The following is a 23398-nucleotide window of genomic DNA, read 5'->3' as shown; positions in this document are numbered from 1 at the left end:
CACACCCACAGGTGGGCATACATACGGCTGTGCCACAAAGCGTTGGGGATCATCCACCAGAGTATTCAAGGATAAGGTGGAAATGGTACATGACCACCGTGTAATCAACGGCTGGCAAGACTTCGCTTTCTCAAATGTCCGAGACCCATCAGTATCGAGCACGGGGATGCCATCTTTATCCACTATCTCCCGAAGAACTTCCGCCTCAAATACAGTCGGAGCAGGGGCAAATTTTGGGAACCTCTCGAAGAAGAAACATAGCAGGAACTGGCTGTGAATAAAGGAGACAGGCTCATATCGACCCACGGAGCGAACCATATCTCGATGTAGTAGATCCAGCCGATAGTAGAGATTCCCAAGAAATAGTGGAGCCAAAGGGATCCGATCTCCTCTGAAGAGCCTGACTGCCAAGGGGAAGACGAAAGGATTGAGGGAATCCGGAGGCGTGCTCGGAAAAATGAAGAATGAAAGGAAGCAAGCCAGAAATCCCAAGAAATAGAGCCTGGAGTCATACATCGGACCGACCTCATACTCCCGAGAGTTAGGGTCAGCATCTCTGGCCAAGGGCTGAAGATCTTTGAAGAAGTGGCGGATCCATGCAGTATAGGAGGCACGGTCCGTCCTTACTCGACTAGTCCTCCTCGCTGAACCATCAAAAACGGAACTCCACCGACCACAAGTTTGAAGATTTAGCTTCAGAGATTGGATCAAAGAATCATCTTCGGGGGGTGTCTGCTCAGGGTCGAAGGCATCAGGGCCGGTTACTTCCAGACGCAGCAACATGAACACATCCTCAAGGGTGGGCCCCATCTCGTGCTGGCCAAGTATAAAGGTGTGTGTCTCGGTGCTCCACCGAAGAGCCATGGCTTCCAAGCTAGCATTGTTGCGACGGATGGATAGGGATCGAGATATTTTCACTGGGATCAATAGGCGGGCCTCTTGAAGCCGCTGACAGAAGCTCTTGTCCGAGAGAACATCATCGACCCACTCCTGCCAACCAAAAGGAGGGTTTGAGAAGGCCTTGAACTGAGGATAACAGTATGGAAAGTCCCCCCGCTCAATCCGAAAGCGTAGCACCGAGGAAGGAGAAATGAGGGCCTCGTGTCCAGAGTCAGTGTCCTCAGTGAGAGATAATGGAGCCCCCTTCGGAGATAGAAGAGAAATGGTGGAGGTAGCCGCCCGCCAGAAGGGGTCATTCCGACCAAAATAAGGAGATTTCCTCCACTCAGACGCCGGAGGTACATCCCTCTCTTTCATGAGAGCCGGTTCTGATGACCCCGGAGCTACGGGTTTCTTTTGAGAAGACATATGGCTGAAATAACCAGTATAAATATTAAAGAGTTGACTGTATTAAAATTCAGAATATTGTTACATGCAACATGATGGGTTTATCAACAAATTCAACTTCGGACGTCATCAACAATTCATTTTCTCGGATATTCTTCAAGCTCAACAAATTTTAATACCAATGGGTGCATCATCAACATATAGATTTTCGTCTTCTATCATCAATAAAAGGTGCAATGTCATAGGTCGCTTCATGATAAAGTTCAATCGGGTCAATTTCTTAAAGTCACTATGTTCCATATTAAAGGTTCAATTTATACGGGGCTCAAAATTTGGACAGAGTGAAGTTCAATAGCAAATTTCAGGTCCGAGATCCGAAGTATATTACATTGCTTATCAGTAGCAAGATTTGATGGATTGACGTGCAAGCTACAAGAATATTCCTCCCAAGTCAATATTATTTTTTGCTCAATTCAAGTGGCAAATATTCTATTACGACGGCAAAAAAATTCAGCAACAATAGTTCAAGTTATACAATAGCCCATAATTTCTTTGGCAAATTTCAAGTCAGAAAATCCAGTTAAATAAATCCCACAGCCTATTTCAAAAATTACAAAGCCCAAACAAATTCAAGCTTCACATTGGGATTTCAAATCACCGATATTTTTTTTTTTTTTTTAATGTATCAGAACATGGAAGTTCTTGCATGGATTCATTCATTTATTTGTTTATTTTATTTATATATATATATATAAATATGTATATATATATATAAGTAGTGCTGCCACCACACAAAGAATATACATATATAAGAATAAAATAAATAAATAAACAAAACACTTAAAGAGCTTACTCACAAGTTTGGGCCAACGGAGGACGTGCACGGCTGTGTTAGAGTCAATGTGGGAAGCAGAAAATAGGCCACGAATGGGTGGAACCAGTACCGAAGATAGCCGGAGTAAATCAATAATAGCACCGGCAGTGGACAGGACTACACACGTTGCGTTGAGTGGGCGAACGTGCGTGGTCGGCGTTGGACAAGTTGAAGCCGGAAGCAACGCTGGTACCACAGAAGAGTCAGCAACCACACACGTTGCGTTGAGAGGGCGAACGTGTGTGGTGTGCGTTGGAACCGTCGTAGTCAACAGTGGTCGGAGTTGCAGCAAAGAGAGGTCAGTAGCAGCTTGGGTCACGACATCTGCAGTAGTCGGGGCTGTGACAGGTTGGTGATGCACTCAGAGTTGCAGCAGTCGGTGCCCAGAATTGCAGCAGTCGGTAGTAAGCAAACCGCGAAGCAAAGCCCCTTGAAGAAGACGAACTCCGAATCTGTCTCTGTTAGAGAGAGTGGGCTGAGAATGGGTTTGACAAAAAGGGTTTTAAGCTTGTATTTACAAATCTAACAGCAACGGCGATGAACAACCTGCAACCTAAAAAAAAAAAAAAAAAAAATTCAATAGTAAGGAGAGGAAGACGAAGTTACATCAGTGTTCTTCAACAGTGCTCTTCAGTGGTTACAGAAGCAAAAACCGAGCTGTGCTGCATTGATTTAAAAAAAAAAAGAGTTTCGTGATGGCTCTGTTTTTTTTTTTTTTGATTTGCAGAAGCAGCGGCTATGGCCTTCAAATGGAATGCAAAGCAAGAGAGAGAAGGTGTATGTCACTGATTGAAAAAAAAAAAAAAAAAAAAAAGAGAAAGGAAGAGGAAAGTTGTGCTGTCGGCGGCTGTAGGCAAAAAGAAAGGTGAGAGGTATTGATTAGGATTGTTATCTCTTTCTTTAAATAGAATAAAAAAAAGGGGTGTGATGGCCTATCCTCTCAAGTATTTTGCATATATATATATATATATATACATATAACGGTTCACGGTTTTCCAATTTAAAAAAAAAAGTGGGTTTCACTTTTGTAAAGAGAGAAATCACATGGGTCATCATGATATAGGACCTGTTTGTTTTCTAATGAAAAAAAAAAATTATTTTTTGGGTTTGAAGTTTCTAGAGAGAGAATGCCTAAAAAAGCAATATGTTTATATATTGTAAAAAAAAAAAAAAAGGGGTCAGCTTTCTGATTTGTTTATTCTCGAAAAAAAAAAAAAAAGTCTACAAAAAAAAAAAAAAACAAATCAGTTGCAAAAAAAAAAAATTATTATTATTATTATTTTCTTTGGCAATTTAGTTGTTGCTGTATGAATTACATGTCCAGGTTGGTTTGGTGGGGCATTAAGCAATTCAAGTTTTGATTTTCTTTCCAAAAAAAAAAGAAAAAAAAGTTCCAAAAAAAAATATATATATATATATATATATAATAATAATAATATTAGTTGTCAATTTTATCCGTAATTTACAGTGAGTCCTCAGTTTTTATCCATAGATTTTATCAAGGCCAAATATTCTCGAAGACATGATGTGAAGTATGGCTGATAAGGTGAAATTATGCATGTCCGAGAAAATTACAATTTCTCATACACGCAAGGGGCAAATGTAAGAGGAGCTAATTTAAGCCCACTAAATTATTTAGGCCCAATAGCCCAAGATTAGTGGGCCCGAATTTATCGCAAGTCCAAGATTGGTGGGCTTGGATTTATCGCCGTCAAACGGGCTGAATGGCTCTAAGCCTCGAAAGGGTTCGGATCCACGAACCTAGAGACTTACTCGGGCCCGGACTCAAAAGGGTATTAAGCAAGCCTAGAGATCCGAGGCACTCGGACTCGAAAGGGTTCGGATCCACGAACCTAGAGGTCCGAAACACTTGGCTTCGAACGGATTCAGACGCAATCTAGAAGTCGCTCCGTTAATGAGTCCCAGAACACTTGTGGGCTCGGAGCTTTCCGGGATCTACGCACCAGAACCATGGGCGTAATGGAGTTCGAACAAAGGACCCGATCCCGAGGACGGTGAGTGGAGACAAATTCACTCTTCGGTTAAACTAGCCTATACCCGGGTCGAGGTGGCACGACCTCGGGGGGTCCATGAGACTCGGCAATACTTTGCGGCAGGACGTCCTCTGGGACTACCCCTGACCCTTTGGGATGATTGGGGATCATTGGTTAGGTGTGGCTAAGAAGAAGGGTTCGCCGAGGGATTGATCTCTTCTTCGGGGTTTTCTCATCCTCGGAGAAGTCACCTCCTCGGACAAGGTGGTTAGAGAGAATATCTCCCATGTGCCTTGCACATGGGCTCCATCCTACATCATGAGGTGCCTATAAATAGCACCCACCCATAGCTTTACAAGGGATGGATTTTGGAGATTTTTTAACTCTTGGGAAAGAACTAATTTCCCTTCTCCATTATCAACCTTGAGAGTGAAAGTGGGAGATCCATGGGAGAGCCTTGCCATTATTCTATTCTCTAGCCATTTTGCCTTCTTCTTCACCCAATCTCTTATCTCCATCATCTCCTTTGTTGTTGTGTTCCTAAGTTGAGATTATTGAAGAATCTAAGCCTCTCATCATATTCTAGAGAATTCGAAGTTGTTCTTCAAGGATCTTCGAAGATCTTCGAATTTTCTAACTCTTTTCTTGAACCCTCTCCTACACCAAGTAATAAACAATGCTGGTTTGTGTTGAGTAATCACTAGTTCTAGTTTTCTTTCAATCTCCAATGGTAGGGTAAAATAGAATTAGAAATTTGAAAATTACCCACCTTGGGTAGTTGTAAGAAAATAAGTTTTTTTTTTTTTTTTTTTGTTTCTTTTGTTTTTTAATCTTGTCAGTCAAACAATGCCTTGCCTAAAGCCCTCAACCATACTGAAACTGATCTAGCAGTATTCGCAATCACTGCTATATAGTTTTGGAGACCATACAATTTTCTTTTGAAGTCACAGCTCTTTTTTGCAACTTAAAAGGCGGTTTTCAAAGTGCACTCATAATTTGCAATATGTAATAGCTGTTTTTACATTTTTCTTTTGTTTTAAATACAAAGAAGAACCTTTTAGAAAACACTAGACTAGACTTTTTTGTACCAATACACAGAATTCTGTAAGTATGAGCTATGGGTCTTCTTCATGTACTTTTATAATGCTCAAGTAGACTTCTTGAATTTGAAATTCCTGTTTCTTTCTATTGCTTTTAGTTGATTCATATTTTTTATAAATGTATTTATAGTTCATTGTGTTCTCTTCTCTTTCTTGAGTCATGTTGACGATTGTTACTACCACTTGAAATGTGTAAACTGACCATACAAGCTTGAAAGTAATATAGCTAGTATCACCAAATCTCCTTTCATACATGTCAACAAGTTCTTCATTTCCAACCCAAAACTCCTGTCACAAACACAATCACAATTTCGCATTTTAGTATCCGAAATTATCAAAATCATCCATAAACAAAGAAAAAGAAGAAAAAAAAAAAAGAGGGGAAATAATGGCAGAACCTGAAGAAAAAAAAGAAGGGAAATTATACAAGCAGTGCACTTGCTAAGCTGGATTACAGTTATTGGTCGACCGGCTAGATGTCTGGCCGATCGTCCCCCCGGTCAACTTGTGTTTTGATGATAGTTACAAATTCCCCGTTAGAGTAGCTGGTATCAAATAGAGGAATTCATGTTTTTTTTTTTACTCAAATTTGATGAAATATTTGGTGAACCGTTGGAGATGCCATAAGTATCTCTCTTTTTAATAATGGCATACATTTGAATATTAGTTACAAGTTATATTAAGGATAAGTTTGAGAATTAGGGAATTAGAGATTTATTATTTAGGCTTGGTTTGGGATGTTAGAAAAAATTCAAAAAGTCAAAAAGTTACAAAAAAACAAAAAAGTCATCACCATTCACAAATTAAAAATAAAAAAAAATTAATATACATAATATTTTAATACAAACCAACTTTACACTGTTCCCGGTACTGAATTGATGGGAAAGTACCGTGAAAGGAACAAAAAAAAATTACATATATATATTCACTAAGTTGGACGGTAATGTTGGGCTCGCGGGGGCCTACCACGAGTCACGTTTTAATAATCCGAACCGTTGAATGTGTAGAACTCGTCCAGTACTATATGTCTATAAAAAAATTACATTGATCGGATATCGCTAACTATATGATCAAATCAGTTTTGTATAAAAAATGGATGGTGTTATAGTTAACGGTTGACAAAAAAACTAATCCAATCAAATAGCTATAGATATTCGATCAACGTGATGTTTACAAACATACAATACTCGACGAGTTGTACACATGGTTACCCGAAAAGGAGGCAACCATTTCCTATTACACCACTCTGCAAACCTTGCTGCCACCGTACAGCTTACACTGTCAAAACTTTTCCTACACACTAATTTATATAATTTTTTAATACACATTTTTTTGTAAAAAGTCAAAAAATTAACCCAAACATCCATCTTTTTTTCTCAACTTTTTAGTCCAAAAAGATAAAAAATACACTTATTTAGGACATCTCAAACAACCTCTTAGGTTTGAGAATTAGGGAATGTTTAATAATATATATTATTAACACTTAAAATTGAATACATTAAATAATAATTAATTAAGCTTGTTTCATAATCACAATTGATATCACTTAAAAATTAAGTGCCTCTTAATTTAATTACTTAGAAAATTTAACACTTAGAAAATTTTTATATCATATGAAAATTACTTAATTTAATTGAATTTATAATACTAAATATAATTATTGATATATATTATTATAAACTAATCACCACTGCTACCGCTATTGTTACTGCTACCACTACCATCATCACTACATCTACTACCACGCCACCGCCACCACCATCACTACCGCTACTACCACGACCATGCCACCAACACCATCATGCCGCCGTCACCATCACCATCACCATCACCATCACCATCACCATCATTGCCACCGCTATAGCTATAGTCATCGCCAACACTATTTCCACCGCTACCACCATATCACTATCACCACTATCACCACCACTACAATTATCACCATCATGCCACCGCTATCACTACCACCACCATGCCACCACCGTCACCGTCGCCGTCGCCGCCGTCACTATCACTACTACCACCACCACCTTCATCACTATTGTCATTATTGCCACAAACACTACCATCATTTTACTACTACTGCTACCGCTACTGTCACTACACTACTACCACCACCACGTTGCCGCTACTACCATCAACACTACCATTACCGCCACCACTACCACTACCATCACCATCATACCATCACCACCACCACTACTATCACCATCACAATATAAAAATTGAAATATACAATTTAAAAATAATGAATTTAAATTTGATCTTATATATATCAAACAACTTATTTTTAGTTAAGCACTTAAATTTTTATCAAACAACTTTTCAATTTAAAAAATTCAACATTCAGTTTCTAATACTTAATTTTCAGTCTTTAATTTTTAATTTTTTAGCTTTATTAAATACCACCTTAGTTAAAATAATTAAAAAGTCATTAAAAATTAATTTTTAAATTTTTTTTATATGTATTTTTATAAGAAATCAAATAATTAATTTTCAAAAAACAACGATTGTTTGTGGAGGTTTCCATAGAAAGAGCCCTTGATTCTAGCAAACAGATCTCCCCTCGTTTCTATGCGCATGCTCTCTAATTATTAACCACATTGCTCATCTAGCAGGATCAGGTAATTACCGAGGCGAAAGCAACTCTCTTGGAAGTAAGTTTTCCCGCCATCCTAGTGGGACTAGTCTAATAAACTTTCATTTGAACTGCTAAGACTCGATTTTTCTAACTCTTGGTTCAAAATATTGTGCCAAATTTTTCATTTTTGCCTCTCAAATCCAACACACTTATTCTTTTTTTATTTTAAGAAATTGGTTAAAAGCTGAATTTTTTACATTTTTTAACTTTTTTTAGAAAAAAAAAAACGTATAAAAATGTAAAGATATGATATAACCCTAAATACGTTAAAAGCTATGAAGCACGGGTACTCCAAAAATAGTGCCGTACATGCACCGGGTACTTACCGGGTGCGGGTACACGTACCGGTACGGCTGCACACGTACCGATACGGCTGCACGCGTACCGGGTACGGCAAAAACCACTCCGGTACGTCTGCCTCAGTTGGGTACGGCATGGGTACGGCTCGGGTGCGGCATGGGTACGTATTTGGTACGTTTTGGGTATGTTGGGGCAGAAATCAAATTTTCTGGAGATTGAGGGGTACCAGAGCAATATTAAAAAAAAAATTTAAAAAAATGAAAAAATGAATATACGAATTTCATCCCTTTTGCCCTAATTTCATCACTTTTACCCTAATCTTATCAGTTGAGCAACACAGAGGCGACTTCGACCCAACTTCGTCTTCGACTTCGACTTCGACCCTCGTCTTCGACTTCAACCCAGAGATCACCCTCGTCTTCGACTTCGACCCACGGCATCGGGTACGACTTCTTCTCCTTCTTCTTCGCTGTTTCATCACCCTCGTCTTCTCTCATCTTCTTCGTTTCTTCTTCATCTCTTTTTTTTTTTTTTTTGGCAGAGATCAGCAAGCATCTATCATCTATTTTCGTCCCCTGCAGATTAGCCATACCAAGCAACTGGTCAGAATCTCTCCATCTTTATTTTTTTTCGTTTTTTTCCTTGTTTCTTCTTTCTTCTTCAGAGAGTTATAATCTGATGTTGTCATGTTGATGTAGTTTAGGTTCATAAATATTAGAAATATTTAGGTTCATAAAAATTAGATCAGAATGTTAATCAAGCAGTTTAGGTTCATAAATATTAGATCAGAATGTTAATAAAAATTATATCAAAAAATTAGAAATATTTAGGTTCATAAAAATTAGAAAAATTAGATCAGCAGTTTAGGTTCATAAAAAATTAAAAAATTAAAAATTAGATCAGAATGTTAATAATCACAAATATTATTTTTATGATATTGGTGTTGGTTGTTTTTCCTTTGCTTGGATTATGGACTGAATTGGTGTTGGTTATGTTGAATTAAAATATATTAATATTTGTCTTTTAGTTTTATAGTTTTCTTTTTAGTTTTGATATTTAATTTCAATTTGTAGATTGGATCTTTTAACCATAATTATAAAAAATAAAAATAAATAAAAAAATATCGGCGTACCACAGCCGTACCCGTACCCTACTTTTTTGAGATTTTGCCATATCGGCGTACCCGTACTCGTACCCGTACCGTACTCGTACCCGCACCCGTGCTTCCTAGGTTAAAAGTCAAAATTCCCAAATTAATCTAATACATTGAAAGAAAAACGGAACAAAACACACCAATCCTTTAGATCGAGCAAGGATCCTCTAAAGTGATTTTTTCCTAAAATTTCCTAGAGTGCTACATTGTGTGGTTGAGATTTACTGGCAAGTCACATCAATTTTCCTGATGTGACTTGCCAGTAAATCTCAACCACACAATGTAGCACTCTAGGAAACTTTAGGAAAATTTCACTCTAAAGGATCCTTGGTGCTTTAGATCGGGTTGTTTAGGCCATTCAACTGCAATTCTCTATAATCAAATGCCATATATATATATAATAAATTTTAAAAAAAATTAACATTTTTTTTATGACAGTGATACTAACAATCAAGAACTCGCATGGACAACAAAATATCACACACTATTTTTATTTATTTATTAATATTTTTTTTATGTTCCTTCAATGGACGTACACAGTAGCAGCCTAAAACAAGGGAAGGACAACATGTGTCTTCAAGTGTAATAACAGGCAATACTCTCACGAGACGACAAGTATCAGACTCCTCCCCCTCCCCTTCTCGATTAACACCATGATAATATGAAGTGAAGTTTTGATACACACTTTAGAAAGAGTGTGACATATGTATTTTTAATTATGTTATTTTTTTAATTATGATTAATTTTTTTAATTATAATTAATGAAATTTTTAGTTATATTTCATATTATATTTAATTATAATTTTTTAAAATTATAACTCAGATTATATGTGATAACCCCTTGATGCTCCTTGTGCTTTTCAATGCAATGCCCCACCACCATAAAAAGAGAAGAGAATAGCTCCTATTATATGCTATGCTATGCTGTGCTCCTTTTAAAATTCAATGTTTAATTTTTTTTAACTGTCGTCTCTACTTCTTGGTTCTCCTCCTTCCTTCACTACATTAAGGCTAAGTTTGGAAAAACTAAATAAGTGTACTTTTTGACTTTTTATGAAATGTGGGTTGGATTTGGATTGAGTTTGAAGTGATATGTTAGAGAAGTGATGTGACTTAAATAAAATGATGTGACTTAAATAGAATAGTAATTTTTTGATTTTTTAAATTTTTTAGAGGATGCCCAACTTAACGTAACTCACAAACAAACAAAAGAAAACCAAACCACCAATTCTCTTGAACTTCTGAGCCCCACCCACCACGTTCACATCTATATATCATTATTATTATTGTTGTTGGCGTGGTGGTCAATGGCTGGTATTGGAATACCGATATATATATATATATATATATATATATATGTAGAGTTGTGGGAGTACAAGTAATCCTTGTCGGGGCAAGGTGGTAGGACCCACACTAGGATTTTTGCCATTCGTGCTGGCGGGGGTGGTGGAATGGCCTGTGGGGGCTGTTATTTATTAAGTCACATATATGAAAATTATGCGTAAATTTTTTATTTATATACTATCACTCTATATGTATATAGAGACAGAGAGAATGATGAATTAACTGATCATATTTGAGTTGGGAATGAAATGAAATGATTTGATATAAATTAATTTTTGTAGGTGCCACTATACATAGCAGCACAATTAATGGGTTCGGTATTAGGGAGTGGCACACTGGCTCTAATATTCGAAGTAACAAGTGAAGCTGACTTTGGAACTGTACCAGCTGGATCTTATTGGTATTTTTTTATATAATAATATAAAAAAAATATATAAAAAATAAATTAAATAGAAATGACAAAATAATTTTTTTATTAAAGGACGAAATATAAAATAAATGACACAACTAAATACAAAAATAAATTAAATTATATTACTAAAAGAACAAATTATTAGCATAGATAACTAAAGATTAGAACTCGTCGATGTAAATTAAATTCTGAAAAATTAAAAAACAAATAATAAGAAAAGAAGTAAACCGAAACCTGTGTGACACCATAGTTTTCTTAAAACAGATTCACTGCCTCTTGATGGATGCTAGAGGTACGCCGGCGTCTGTCTCCCAGGATACGACTGTCGAAATCAACTAATATAAAAGTACCTTCTGAATAACTTCTGTGAATTTGACAATATACGCACTCTCTCTAACAAGAACCAAAGAACGGGCTAATAAAAGAAGATAGGAAAAATTTTATTTGGTGTAAAATAAACATCTCCAGCTTTTTATCTCAAAAACACCATCTCCATTTTTCATCAAAAATCTCTCTAAAAATCCTTATTTCAAGTTGGAGGAGAAAAACCTCTATTTATACAAATAAGGGAATCCCTAGCTATGATAGCTATACATCAATAGGGCCATCAAATGCCATTAGCCAAGGCCATCAATTCTAAACATTAGGGTTAAAGTTACAAAGGTTGAAAACCTATGGCCACTAATATGGTCATCAACTCCATCATCAAAATATGATAATTACAAAGGTCTAAATCTCCCATATGCTTAATATATATACATATAAATGAATACTAATGTTGGGTCAACTCAATTCTCAAACACATTAGGGGTGCAACTCGGGCGGGTTCGGGCGGGTTGGGAGGTTGTCCAAGCCCAACCCAAGTTGTGCTGAAGTCCACCCAAGCCCGAATTGTAACCCGAGGTTGTCTGCCCAAGCCCGACCCGAGCTAAACTCGAATTGCCCGAGTTGCCCAAATTGCCCGAATTGTAAATAAATTTCAGTTTTTTTTTAAATTTTTTAATTTTTATTATTTTTTTATTATAGAAAATCATTAATACCATCAAAATAAATAATTTATATAATATAAGAGAGATGCCACTATAGTAGTCTTAATAATTTATGAGTGAAAATAAAAAGGGAAAAAAGTAAGATTTTATGTTATTTGTATATATAATATATATTCAATATGATTTAATAACATAAATTACTTTAACATCATGTAATGACTAATAATTTATATTTATATTTAATATTTTTATATATCTATATATGTATAATTCGGCCTTCGGGTTGCTTGGGTTGTTTGACATCTTTACCCAAGCCCGTCCAAATTTAATTCGGGCTTCTGAATTTTTGCTCAAGCCCGTACCGAATTTGAAAATATTTTGTCCAAACCCTAAAAAATTCGGGCTGGGCTCGGGTTGCTCAGGTTGAGCCCGCCCAAGTTGCACCCCTAAAACACATACACAAACTAAGCCCAACACAACATAGCTTAGCCCAAACGTAAGATTAAGTCCAAGTCTAAGTCTAAGTCTAAGATCAAACCCAACATATATGCACAAGCACAAGCACAAGTGTAAGCCCAGTTCATATCAAGACTAAGTCTAAATCTAAGTCTAATTTTATTGATGTCCACTTTATGAGACAATTCTTATTCATAACTCAAAGGTTTCGACTTATTATTTTTATATTGTAATCTTCTCACTTGAGAGAATACAAAACCCCTTAGACCCACCTCAACTAGCAGTTGAATCCCACTTTAATTTCGAATTAAAATTGTCTAAAAATCATTATTTTCTAACAAATCTAATCTCCAATCTTTTGTCCTGGAATTCATCGTCTCTTTCCTTCTCATGTTCCATCTCCAGTGTTTCTATAGATAATTGTTCGGTATCTATATCTATATCTATTGTTTTTATATTTTTTTCTTTCTTTCTTCACTTTTTAAGTTGATGCATAGAATAAAGGAAAATATTTGAAATTTTCAAAAATTATTCATAATTTTATCTATAATGATATGATAAAATATGTGTCAACTTTAAAAAATAAAAATTTGGGGGGAGGGGGGTGAGTTTTCTTGTTTTTATATTTTACCATTGGCGAGGTAATAATCATTTAATCAATTTTTTAATTTCAATTATAATTTTTAATTTTGCAGGTAAGAGTGCTGGAGGGATTGCTATTGGAATGACAATAACGTTAAACGTCTTCGTTGCTGGGTACATTTTCACCGCCCAGAATCATTTGGTGGATTTATAATTTTTTTTTTTTTTTTCAAATCATAAAATATTTACTAGAGACCTAGGATATACTTTTGAAAGATTTATTTAAAATGGAAACCAAAAAAAAAAAAAAACAACAACAACAACTAACAAACAAAACTTTGTGCTGTCATACATATGCTAGAAATTATGATTATTTTAGGACAAATTAAATCTATTGTCTATGTACTTTATTCTTTATGTCAATTTTGTTTTAATTTTGACATTATGTTAATTTAATTAAATTGATAAACAGGCTATTTTGCTTTTAATTTTAGTCAATTTTTTTAAAGGGCATTTATCAATTGAACTAAAATAATACAAAATGACAAATTCAATTGTAAAACTGACAAAATTAGAAATATATATGAATTAAATTGATACAAGAGAATGACTGTGAATGCAATTTATCCTTCACTCATGTTACATATTTCTTTTCCCCAAAAAAAAAAAAAAAGACTATTAGTTAACCACCCCAACCTCAATGAACACTTGTTTGTTTCCGCTATAATTTTTTTGTATAAAAATTATCTTCTTATGATTTGTTGCATTCTTCAAATTAATATACTAATGATTGTATTAGTGATGGAGGAGATGGAGGTGACAGTGGTAGTGGTAGGGTGACGGTGGAGGCATTGGAGAGAGTTTAATCTAAAAAATATTTTTTACCTTTTAATAATAAAAATTATTTTCTGTCAAAATAAATTTCTCCTTGTTGATCACATAAAATATTTTGTTGTACCGTATGTTAAAAATAAAATAAATAAATAAAAATTTACGAAACAAACAGAGTGCAAGTGTCAAAAAGTAGTTTAGTATGTATTGCTATTCATGTGGTACCTAATAAATGTTTGAAACCATTGATGATTTTGAATTGCAGACCAATTTCAGGAGTGTCAATGAACCTGTCACGACCCAAACCTGTCACAACGTAAACTTGGTATCCAGTCGTATTTGGATGCCAATAAAATGATTCTGAAATTTTCTGTAATAGTAGCGCGACGGATAAATTAAATAAATTAAAATAATATGATTGGATACCAAATGTTCATTAAAAAGAAACAAACATAGTCATTTGGACTTTATTATATTACAAGAGTCTGATAAAGAAAAAAGGTCTTTAAAAATAAAAACAACACAACGATTCATTTTTCATCTTGATCCCGCTAATTCTCGTCACTTGAAAGGGATAACAACTATAAGCACATAGTAGAATGAAAAATATTATACTATAAGAATAGGGGTACAAAATAGCCATGGATAGTTATTTAAGCTAAAGCATTGACATAATTGAGTTGAATAACAAATTAATTAAGTGGCAGAAACTGAAATAAATAATTATAACCACGATACAGAACAGAACATAACAGGGGTCACTAAAGTGACAATCAAAACAGGGGTCAGTGGATCCATGACAAACAGGGGACCACAAAGTGATCAAACAGGAGTCAATGGTTATTTAAGTCCCCCAAGGCATGAGACTCCCGTGGTGGTACTTACAAAACATAATTGTTTATAAGGTTATAGTCAAATATTCTTTAAAATATAAACAAACCTATCCATGGGTTTCATTTTAAATAAATAGAATTCGGAAATTAATCCACGTAATTGAAACATTAATATAATTTCTAAAACATAACTTGTATAAAATAAATTATGGTGAGTCAAAACATACGTAAACTATATTATGGTGACTCAAGACATATCTAAAACATATTATACTAGCTCAAGGTATATATAACTCACCTTAAATTAATTTCTTATTCTTTCTTTCCACCACTCAAAGATCCTTCACCCGTGCCGTCCTCCTTTTCTACTTTCTTTTTCTTTTTCTGCTGCCCTTAACATGCCAATCATCCCTATTTATAGGGAAGTAATCTATGGGTAATAAGTTACGGAAGGTTCCGAGTGTTGACACGTGTAAATCTTGGCAGATTCACCCTTATCTATTTATTTATTAAGCTTGTTGAGTTTATCTCTTAGGATTTACTTTGGCCATTTTACTATTCTAAAGGTTATTGCCTTCTTTGGTAATCTATGATGACTCCTAAAATTATATATGACTATAAGTTAGGTTCACGTCTAAAAACCTCACTACCCAACTATAAAACATCACTTACCACTTACTAAAATATTTAATGTGTGGTGTTTCACAATGTATTTCCTTAACAATTTAATCGATAAAATTCCCAATTTCCTAAATTATGCATTTATTTATTATTATTTATTTATTTATTTATTATTATTATTGTCATTACATGTATATATATATTTTGATTTCTATTTATTGTAATATTAAATTTAAAACATTCGAGTGTCATATTTCTCCTATCCTTAAAAGAAATTTGTCCCCAAACTTGACATACCTTGGTTTTCGAATAGGTGTGGGTATTTGGCTCGCATTTGGCTTTCAGTTTCCCACGTTGCTTCTTCGACACGATAGTTTCTCCATAAGACCTTTACGTGGGGTATAGTCTTATTTTGAAGGATCTGATCACGATGATCGAGAATCTGTACAAGCTGCTCTTCGTAAGAGAGATCTTCTTGAACTTCTAGGTTCTCATGATCGACAACATGCTCTGGATCTCGAAGATATCTACGAAGCATCGAAACGTGAAACACATTATGGACATGGGATAGTTCAGGTGGAAGCGCAAGACGGTATGCTACAGGACCAATCCTTTCGAGTATCTCGAATGGACCGATGTAACGTGGTCTTAACTTTCCTCGCTTTCCAAATCAGATAGCCCCTCTCGTTGGTGAGATCTTAAGGAACACATGATCTCCTATTTGAAATTATAAGTCTCGTCTCCGTGTATCTGCATAGCTTTTCTGGCGGCTCTGGGCAGTACGAATTCGTTATTGGATGAGTTAGATTTTATCGCTCGTTATTTGCATGATCTCGGGGCCTAATAATTTTCTGTCTCCGACTTCCGTCCAACACAGAGGTGATCGACATCTCCTTCCATACAGTGCCTTGTACGGTGCCATTCGAATACTTGCATGGTAGCTATTATTATATGCGAACTCCACTAAAGGTAGATGATCATCCCAGTTGCCTTTGAGGTCTAGCACACACAAACGTAACATATCTTCCAAGGTCTGGATCGTCCTTTCAGATTGCCCATCAGTTTGCGAGTGATAAGCCGTGCTAAACCTTAGAGTGGTTCCCAAAGCTTCTTGTAATTTGTTCCAGAAGTAAGACACGAAACGGGGGTCTCTATCGGATACGATTGAAACTGGGGTGCCGTGCAAACAAATGATTTCCTTAATGTAGAGAGTGGCGAACTTAGAGAGGAAGTACATGATTCTGATTGGTAGAAAATGCGCCGACTTCGTTAATCGATCTACGATAACCCATATTGCATCATTCTTCAAGACTGATTGCGGTAGCCCGACCACGAAATCCATAGTAATATGCTCCCATTTCCATTCGGGAATAGGGAGTGGTTACAACATTTCTGCAAGTCTCTGATGCTCTGCTTTAACTTGTTGACAACGCAGGTATTTGGAGACATGGTTTGCTATGTCTTTCTTCATTCCTGTCCACCAGAAGTGTTCCTACAGATCGTGATACATCTTCGTATTGCCAGGATGGATCGCAAACCTCGAGCTATGAGCTTCTACCAATATCTTTTTCTTGAGTTCTGGAAGGTCGGATACGCAAATTCGATTTCAAAATTTTAGCATCCCATTGCTTATCGTAAAGTTAGGATCAGGCGTGTTTCCTTGCTCTTCATACTTTTTCTTTAAAAGTTTATCTTCACATTGGCGGGCTTTAATTTCTTCAATCAACTCGAGTTCCACGATTATGTTGGCGAGAAGTCTATTAATCTTGCGAGGAGCAAGGGTACATGCCAAACTTCTGGTCGTCTTTCGACTTAATGTATCTGCTACTATGTTAGCTTTACCGGCATAATGATGGATCTCTATATCGTAATCCTTCATAAATTCTAACCATCGTCGTTGTCTCATATTTAGCTCATTCTGTGTAAACAGATATTTGAGACTTTTGTGATCTGTGTAAATTTCACAGGCTGCTCCGTAGAGATAATGACGCCAGATTTTGATGGCAAAGATTACTGCGACTAACTCCAGATCGTGGGTCGGGTAGTTTTTCCCGTGGGTTTTTAGTTGACGTGAGGCATATGCAATGACCTTCCCATTTTGCATAAGAACACAACCCAAACCATTGTATGAGGCATCGTTGTAAATTACGAACCCTTCTGCTTCCGCAGGGAGTGCTAGTATAGGAGTCGTCAGGAGTCTGTTTTTCAATTCTTGGAAGCAACGCTCTTGTTTGTCGGTCCATTCAAAAGGCGTGTTCTTCTGAGTTAGCTGGGTCAAGGGTGAAGCTATCTTCGAGAAATCTTGCACGAAGCGCCGATAATAGCCGGCTAGGCCCAAGAAGCTTCGAATCTCCGATATGTTAGTAGGTCGTAGCCAATCCATAATTGCTGCAACCTTTTGGGGATCAACTGAGATGCCATCTTTGTTAACGACGTGACCGAGGAAATGTACACTAGTGATCCAGAATTCGCATTTCTTCAACTTGGCATAAAGTTTGTGATCACGTAATGTCTGTAGAACTCTTCGCAAGTGGTGTTCATGATCTTCTGGATATTTGGAGTATATAAGAATGTCGTCAATGAAAACAATAACGAACTCGTCAAGATAGGGTTTGAACACTCGATTCATGAGGTCTATGAAGGCTGCTGGAGCATTTGTGACGCCAAATGGCATGACGAGAAACTCGTAGTGCCCGTAACGAGTTCTGAAGGCAGTCTTTTCGATGCTTTCTGTTTTGACTTTTAGTTGATGATAACCAGAACGCAAGTCAATTTTTTAGAATACTTGGGCGCCTTGCAGTTGATCAAACAAGTCATCAATTCGTGGCAAGGGGTACCGATTTTTTATGGTGACTTTATTGAGCTCTCGATAATCAATGCATAACCTCATTGTACCATCTTTTTTCTTTACGAACAGTACCGGAGCTCCCCATGGTGAGGTACTTGGTCGGATGAAGTCTTTGTCCAGTAGTTCTTGGAGTTGAGTTTTTAGTTCTTTCAATTCTGCCATGGACATACGGTAAGGGGTCTTTGAGATTGATTGTGTACCTGGTTGGGTTTCAATAGTGAATTCGATTTCCCGATCAACTAGGGTGCCAGACAAGTCTTCAAGAAATACATCCGAAAATTCTCGAACCACAGGGATTGCATCAAGTGTGGGGGTCTCTTGTTGAGTATCAATCACATAACAGATACAACCCTTTCTTAGCAGTCGTTGGGCTGTCATGAAGGATATAATACATGGAGGGGGAGAGGCCCCAGTTCCTTCGAAGACAAGATAAAGTTACGGTTGGCAGCTAACCGATCTATTCCTAAGATTACATCAAAGGTATTAATGCAAAGGGGTATCAAGTCTACGTGTAAGGTTTCACCTTTTAAGGATACAGTACAAGATTTGTATACATCAGTACTAAGGGTGGAGTTTCCAGAAGGAAAAGACACAGATAGTACATGTCCTAAGCGTTCGGATGTTGATGCCAACTTGGTAACAAAGTGCGGTGTAACAAAAGAATGAGTTGAACCAGAGTCAAAGAGAACATGGGGTAAGTGACCACAAACAGAAAGTGTACTTGACACAACATTTTCAGTAACTTCTGGATTTCCAGGCACCAGGGCAAAAGCTCTTCCTTGGCGTTTCTGGTCCTTCCTCACTCCTCCAGATATCGCGGGTTTTTGAACTGGTGTAGAGGGGCTAGCTGTAGAACTGGTAAGCTTTGGACAATCTCTCAGCAAGTGGCCAACTTGGCCACATCTAAATCATGCTCCCATATATTGACGGCATTGTCCCCAATGGGTCCTTCTACAAGTAGTGCAAACTGGAATGATGCCACCTCTGGGATTTGTAGAACCTTGATTGCTTGAACTGGTTATGCCCATATTTACTCTCTTGGAAGGTGCGACACCGGGTCTTCTGTTATCTCTTTCCCAAAATCGCTTCCTCTGGCTTGGTTTCCCGGAACACAAGGCTTAATCCCTTTTTCCGCAATGTATGCTCGATCTACCACCGCCGCATAGGTTGGTAGTTTCAAAACCTCCAGCCTGTCCTTAATTTCAGGATCCAATCTTGCTTCGAATTTTCTGGCTTTTTGAGCTTCGGTGGGAATGACATATGTCGCGAACCGGGCCAGTTGTGTGAACTTACTTTCATATTCGGCCACTGTCATGGTTCCTTGCCTTAGATGTATGAATTCTGATGCTTTTTGTTCCCGTAGTGAATCTGGAAAGTACTTTTCATAGAATACCTCTAAAAATCTCGCCCAAGTCATAATATCTTCTTTCTCCAGGGTAAGAAGCCATCATTCTTGTACATCGTCTTTGAAGCTAAAGGTGGCAAAAGTCACCTTCTGTCTTTCTGTGCAAGGTAGCGCGCGAAAGATTTTCTCCATGTCCCTGACCCAAGCCTCTGCTACTAGTGGGTTTGGACTGCCAATAAACGTGGTGGGTTTCAGATCCTGAAATTGTTTAGTCGTAGTCGGTTCTTCTCGTCTCTCTAGTGTCCCATTGGTTATGCTGGTTTGCAAGGCCTGCAAAAAGTTGGTGACTGCTCTTTCCATGATTTGCTCCATTGGGATGGTACCGCTGGCTGATGATCCAGTTTCATTTCCTTCATTGGCCATTACTACAAGGTAAAATGATATAAGCGTGACATCACATCGATACAACGTCATATATAACATATTAGTTCTACTAACACTACATTCATATATAATACATTATTTTTACTATCACATTAATATCACCACATTCATATATAACATATTAGTTTTACTATTACATTAATATCACTACATTAATACCACATATGTATACATCATTGTTACTATTCATAAGGCGTTAGTCTGGCGGTCACAAATTAATGTCTAATCCTACTGATACAAAAATATAAGGATTAGACTAATCATGGTCAGCTCACAAAAAGGGTTTTCTAGTCAGACGTCTAGAATGGACCGTTAGGCCACCATGAGAACTGGCTCCGGAAAACTGGCCCATGAAATAACCCCGCAAACTCACTCTGCATGATGGACTCAAACTCCCACCCACTATGCTCTATTCCAAAGCAGCTCCATACCACCTGGACTATGTAAACAGGAGCACCGTGATCATAACCCCAAAATTCCCGTCTAGTTTTCCGTATCGGTATCTCCAAGTATGATGCACCGTCGGTAAAGTCCACAGTTGGGGTATAGGCAATGTGCTGTGGAGGAGGTGTCGTAGTGCAAATGTGGCTACTAGAGTATACGGGTCCCCTCCTCTCTGCAAAGCCTACGGGTAGAGGTGCGACCAGAAAATGTGGCGGTTCTAGGTCCGGAGCAAGACCAACAACGTGGGTCGGTCCTTTATACCTCTCACGAGTGCTACCTCGGCTAAGTCTCCAGAATAAGAAATCCTCATCGGGGTCAGCCCGCAAATAAACGGGTCTTCCCATGAGCTGGTCAAGTGTCGGATGGGCTTGCCTGACAAGACTTTCTGAGTCACCCTAGCCCTCTAATAGGTTTGGGAGGAGATGAGCTTCTGGAGGCTCATACCAGAATAACTCCATTAGATTCGCCATTTCCTACAACACAAGAAAACTTAGCCTAAACATATGTATAACATGGTTTATTTGCGTTAGACATACCACATAATATCAAATAATACAAGTTTTACATTTATTTATTTATTTATTTATTTTGCAATTCAAATAATGTGAATTTCAATGAATGTGAATAAAATTAATGTGAATAATTTTACGAGAAATTTGAAAACATATACAATTTTGTTTTATACACATTTTTTTTTTAAAAAAAAAAAATTAGTTCAAATAATGTGAAAATTATACAGGAAAATTCAAAAACTTACACTATATTTATTTAATTTTTTTTTTTTTTAAAAAAAAACACCACTTCTCTGATACAACTTTTGTCACGACCCAAACCTGGTACCCAAAGATTCGGCGTCGCAACTGGATGCCAATAAAGTAATTCTGAAATTTTCTGCAGTAGTAGCGCAACGGATAAATTAAATAAATTAAAATAATATGATTGGGTACCAAATGTTCATTAAAAGGAAACAAACATAGTCATTTGGGCTTTATTGTATTACAAGAGTCTGATAAAAAAAAAAAAAGGGTCTTTAAAAATAAAAACAACACAGCGATTCATTTTCCATCTTGATCCCGCTAAACCTCGTCACCTGAAAGGGGTAACAGCTATAAGCACATAGCAGCGTGAAAAATATTATACTGTACGAATAGGGGTACAAAATAGCCATGGATAGTTATTTAAGATAAAGCATTGACGTAATTGAGTTGAATAACAAATTAATTAAATGGCAGAAACGGAAATAAATAATTATAAACACGGTACAGAACAGGGGTCACTAGAGTGACAATCAGAACAGGGGTCAGTGGATCCATGACAAACAGGGGACCACAAAGTGATCAAACAGAAGTCAATGGTTATTTAAGTCCCCCAAGACATGAGACTCCCGTGGTGGTACTTACAAAACATAATTGTTTATAAGGTTGTAGTCAAATATTCTTTAAAATATAAACAAACCTATCAATGGGTTTCATTTAAATAAATAGAATTCGGAAATTAATCCACGTAATTGAAACATTAATATAATTTCTAAAGCATAACTTGTATAAAATAAATTATGGTGAGTCAAAACATACGTAAACTATATTATGGTGACTCAAAACATATCTAAAACATATTATACTAACTCAAGGTATAATATAACTCACCTTAAATTAATTTTTTATTCTTTCTTTCCACCACTCAAAGATCCATCACCTGTGCCGTCCTCCTTTTCTACTCTCTTTTTCTTTTTCTGCTGCCCTTAACATGCTAATCATCCCTATTTATAGGGAAGTAATATGTGGGTAATAAGTTACGGAAGGTTCCGAGTGTTGACGCGTGTAAATCTTGGCAGATTTACCCTTATCTATTTATTTATTAAACTTGTTGAGTTTATCTCTTAAGATTTACTTTGGTCATTTTACTATTCTAAAGGTTATTACCTTCTTTGGTAATCCATGATGACTTCTAAAATTATATATGATTATAAGTTAGATTGACGTCTAAAAACCTCACTGCCCAACTATAAAACATCATTTACCACTTACTAAAATATTTAATGTATGGTGTTTCACAATGTATTTCCTTAACAATTTAATCGATAAAATTCCTAATTTCCTAAATTATGCATTTATTTATTATTATTTATTTATTATTATTATTGTCATTACATGTATATATATTTTTTTTATTTCTATTTATTGTAATATTAAATTTAAAACATTTGGGTGACACAGAACCCAGCTAGAAGTATTGGACCAGCCATTGTTAAACATGCTTACAAGGGACTGTGGGTCTATATAGTTGGCCCACTATGCGGAACCATAGCTGGTGGGTTTACATATAACTTGATCAGATTTACTGGTAGACCCCTTCGTGAACTCACAAAGAGCTCATCTTTCCTCAGGAGCTTATCAAAAAGTAAGGGATAATTCTTGAGTGTTCAAAGCATATGTCATTTATTTATGTATTTTTATGATGTAAAGTTACACATTTTTGTGATAATTTACAACACTTTTTTATGAGTTAACTTATGCAATTAAGTTACGCGATTTTGTAAGGTGACTTACGTCTATTTGTGAGAATTTACACTAAATTGTGATTTTTTAAATTTTTATAAATTAATTTGTATTTAACTTGCGCGATTTTATGAGGTGACTTATGTATATTTGTAAGAATTTACGCCAAGTTGTGATTTCTCAAATTTTTATAAATTAACTTACGCGAATTTGTATTTAAATTACACGATTTTACAAGATAAGTTATGTATTTTTATAAGAATTTATGTAAATTTGCGTACCCCTTGTATATTAAAGGGTTGCATATCCAAGCACTTTTCATTAGTGTTTGTATCTTTTTTGGCAAAAATTGTCACATGACAATTTCCTCAATTATTTGAACCACGTGGCAATAAAAGATAG

General features: G+C 36.3%; 2 protein-coding genes across 3 annotated transcripts in view; both read left to right on the top strand.

The window, feature by feature from the left end:
• Nucleotides 1–23398, top strand: part of LOC114309010 (protease Do-like 7) — a 208423-nt gene that overhangs the window by 91040 nt on the left and 93985 nt on the right. The gene's annotated exons all lie outside the window — the stretch shown is intronic.
• On the top strand, nt 9876–22909 carry LOC145790843 (putative aquaporin NIP-type). The gene is made up of 7 exons (XM_082869721.1): nt 9876–9881; nt 10975–11073; nt 11370–11397; nt 13246–13306; nt 14229–14241; nt 14794–14802; nt 22715–22909. Exons 1-7 carry the CDS (start codon nt 9876–9878, stop codon nt 22907–22909), a joined length of 411 nt encoding a protein of 136 aa, XP_082725847.1.

Source organism: Camellia sinensis, chromosome 1 (assembly GCF_055761805.1).
Source record: "Camellia sinensis isolate YWXY chromosome 1, ASM5576180v1, whole genome shotgun sequence".
Taxonomy (NCBI): Eukaryota; Viridiplantae; Streptophyta; class Magnoliopsida; order Ericales; family Theaceae; genus Camellia; species Camellia sinensis.
Note: the sequence above shows the minus strand (reverse complement) of the source record. Positions and strands in the feature narration are given on the sequence as shown.

What these genes read in the sequence shown, in the direction of transcription:
- LOC145790843 (XM_082869721.1), top strand. An exon ending in GTGAAGCTGACTTTGGAACT is followed by an intron (nt 11,074 to 11,369) that starts GTACCAGCTGGA and finishes TTCTTAAAACAG; the next exon opens with ATTCACTGCCTCTTGATGGA. An exon ending in CCTCTTGATGGATGCTAGAG is followed by an intron (nt 11,398 to 13,245) that starts GTACGCCGGCGT and finishes TTAATTTTGCAG; the next exon opens with GTAAGAGTGCTGGAGGGATT.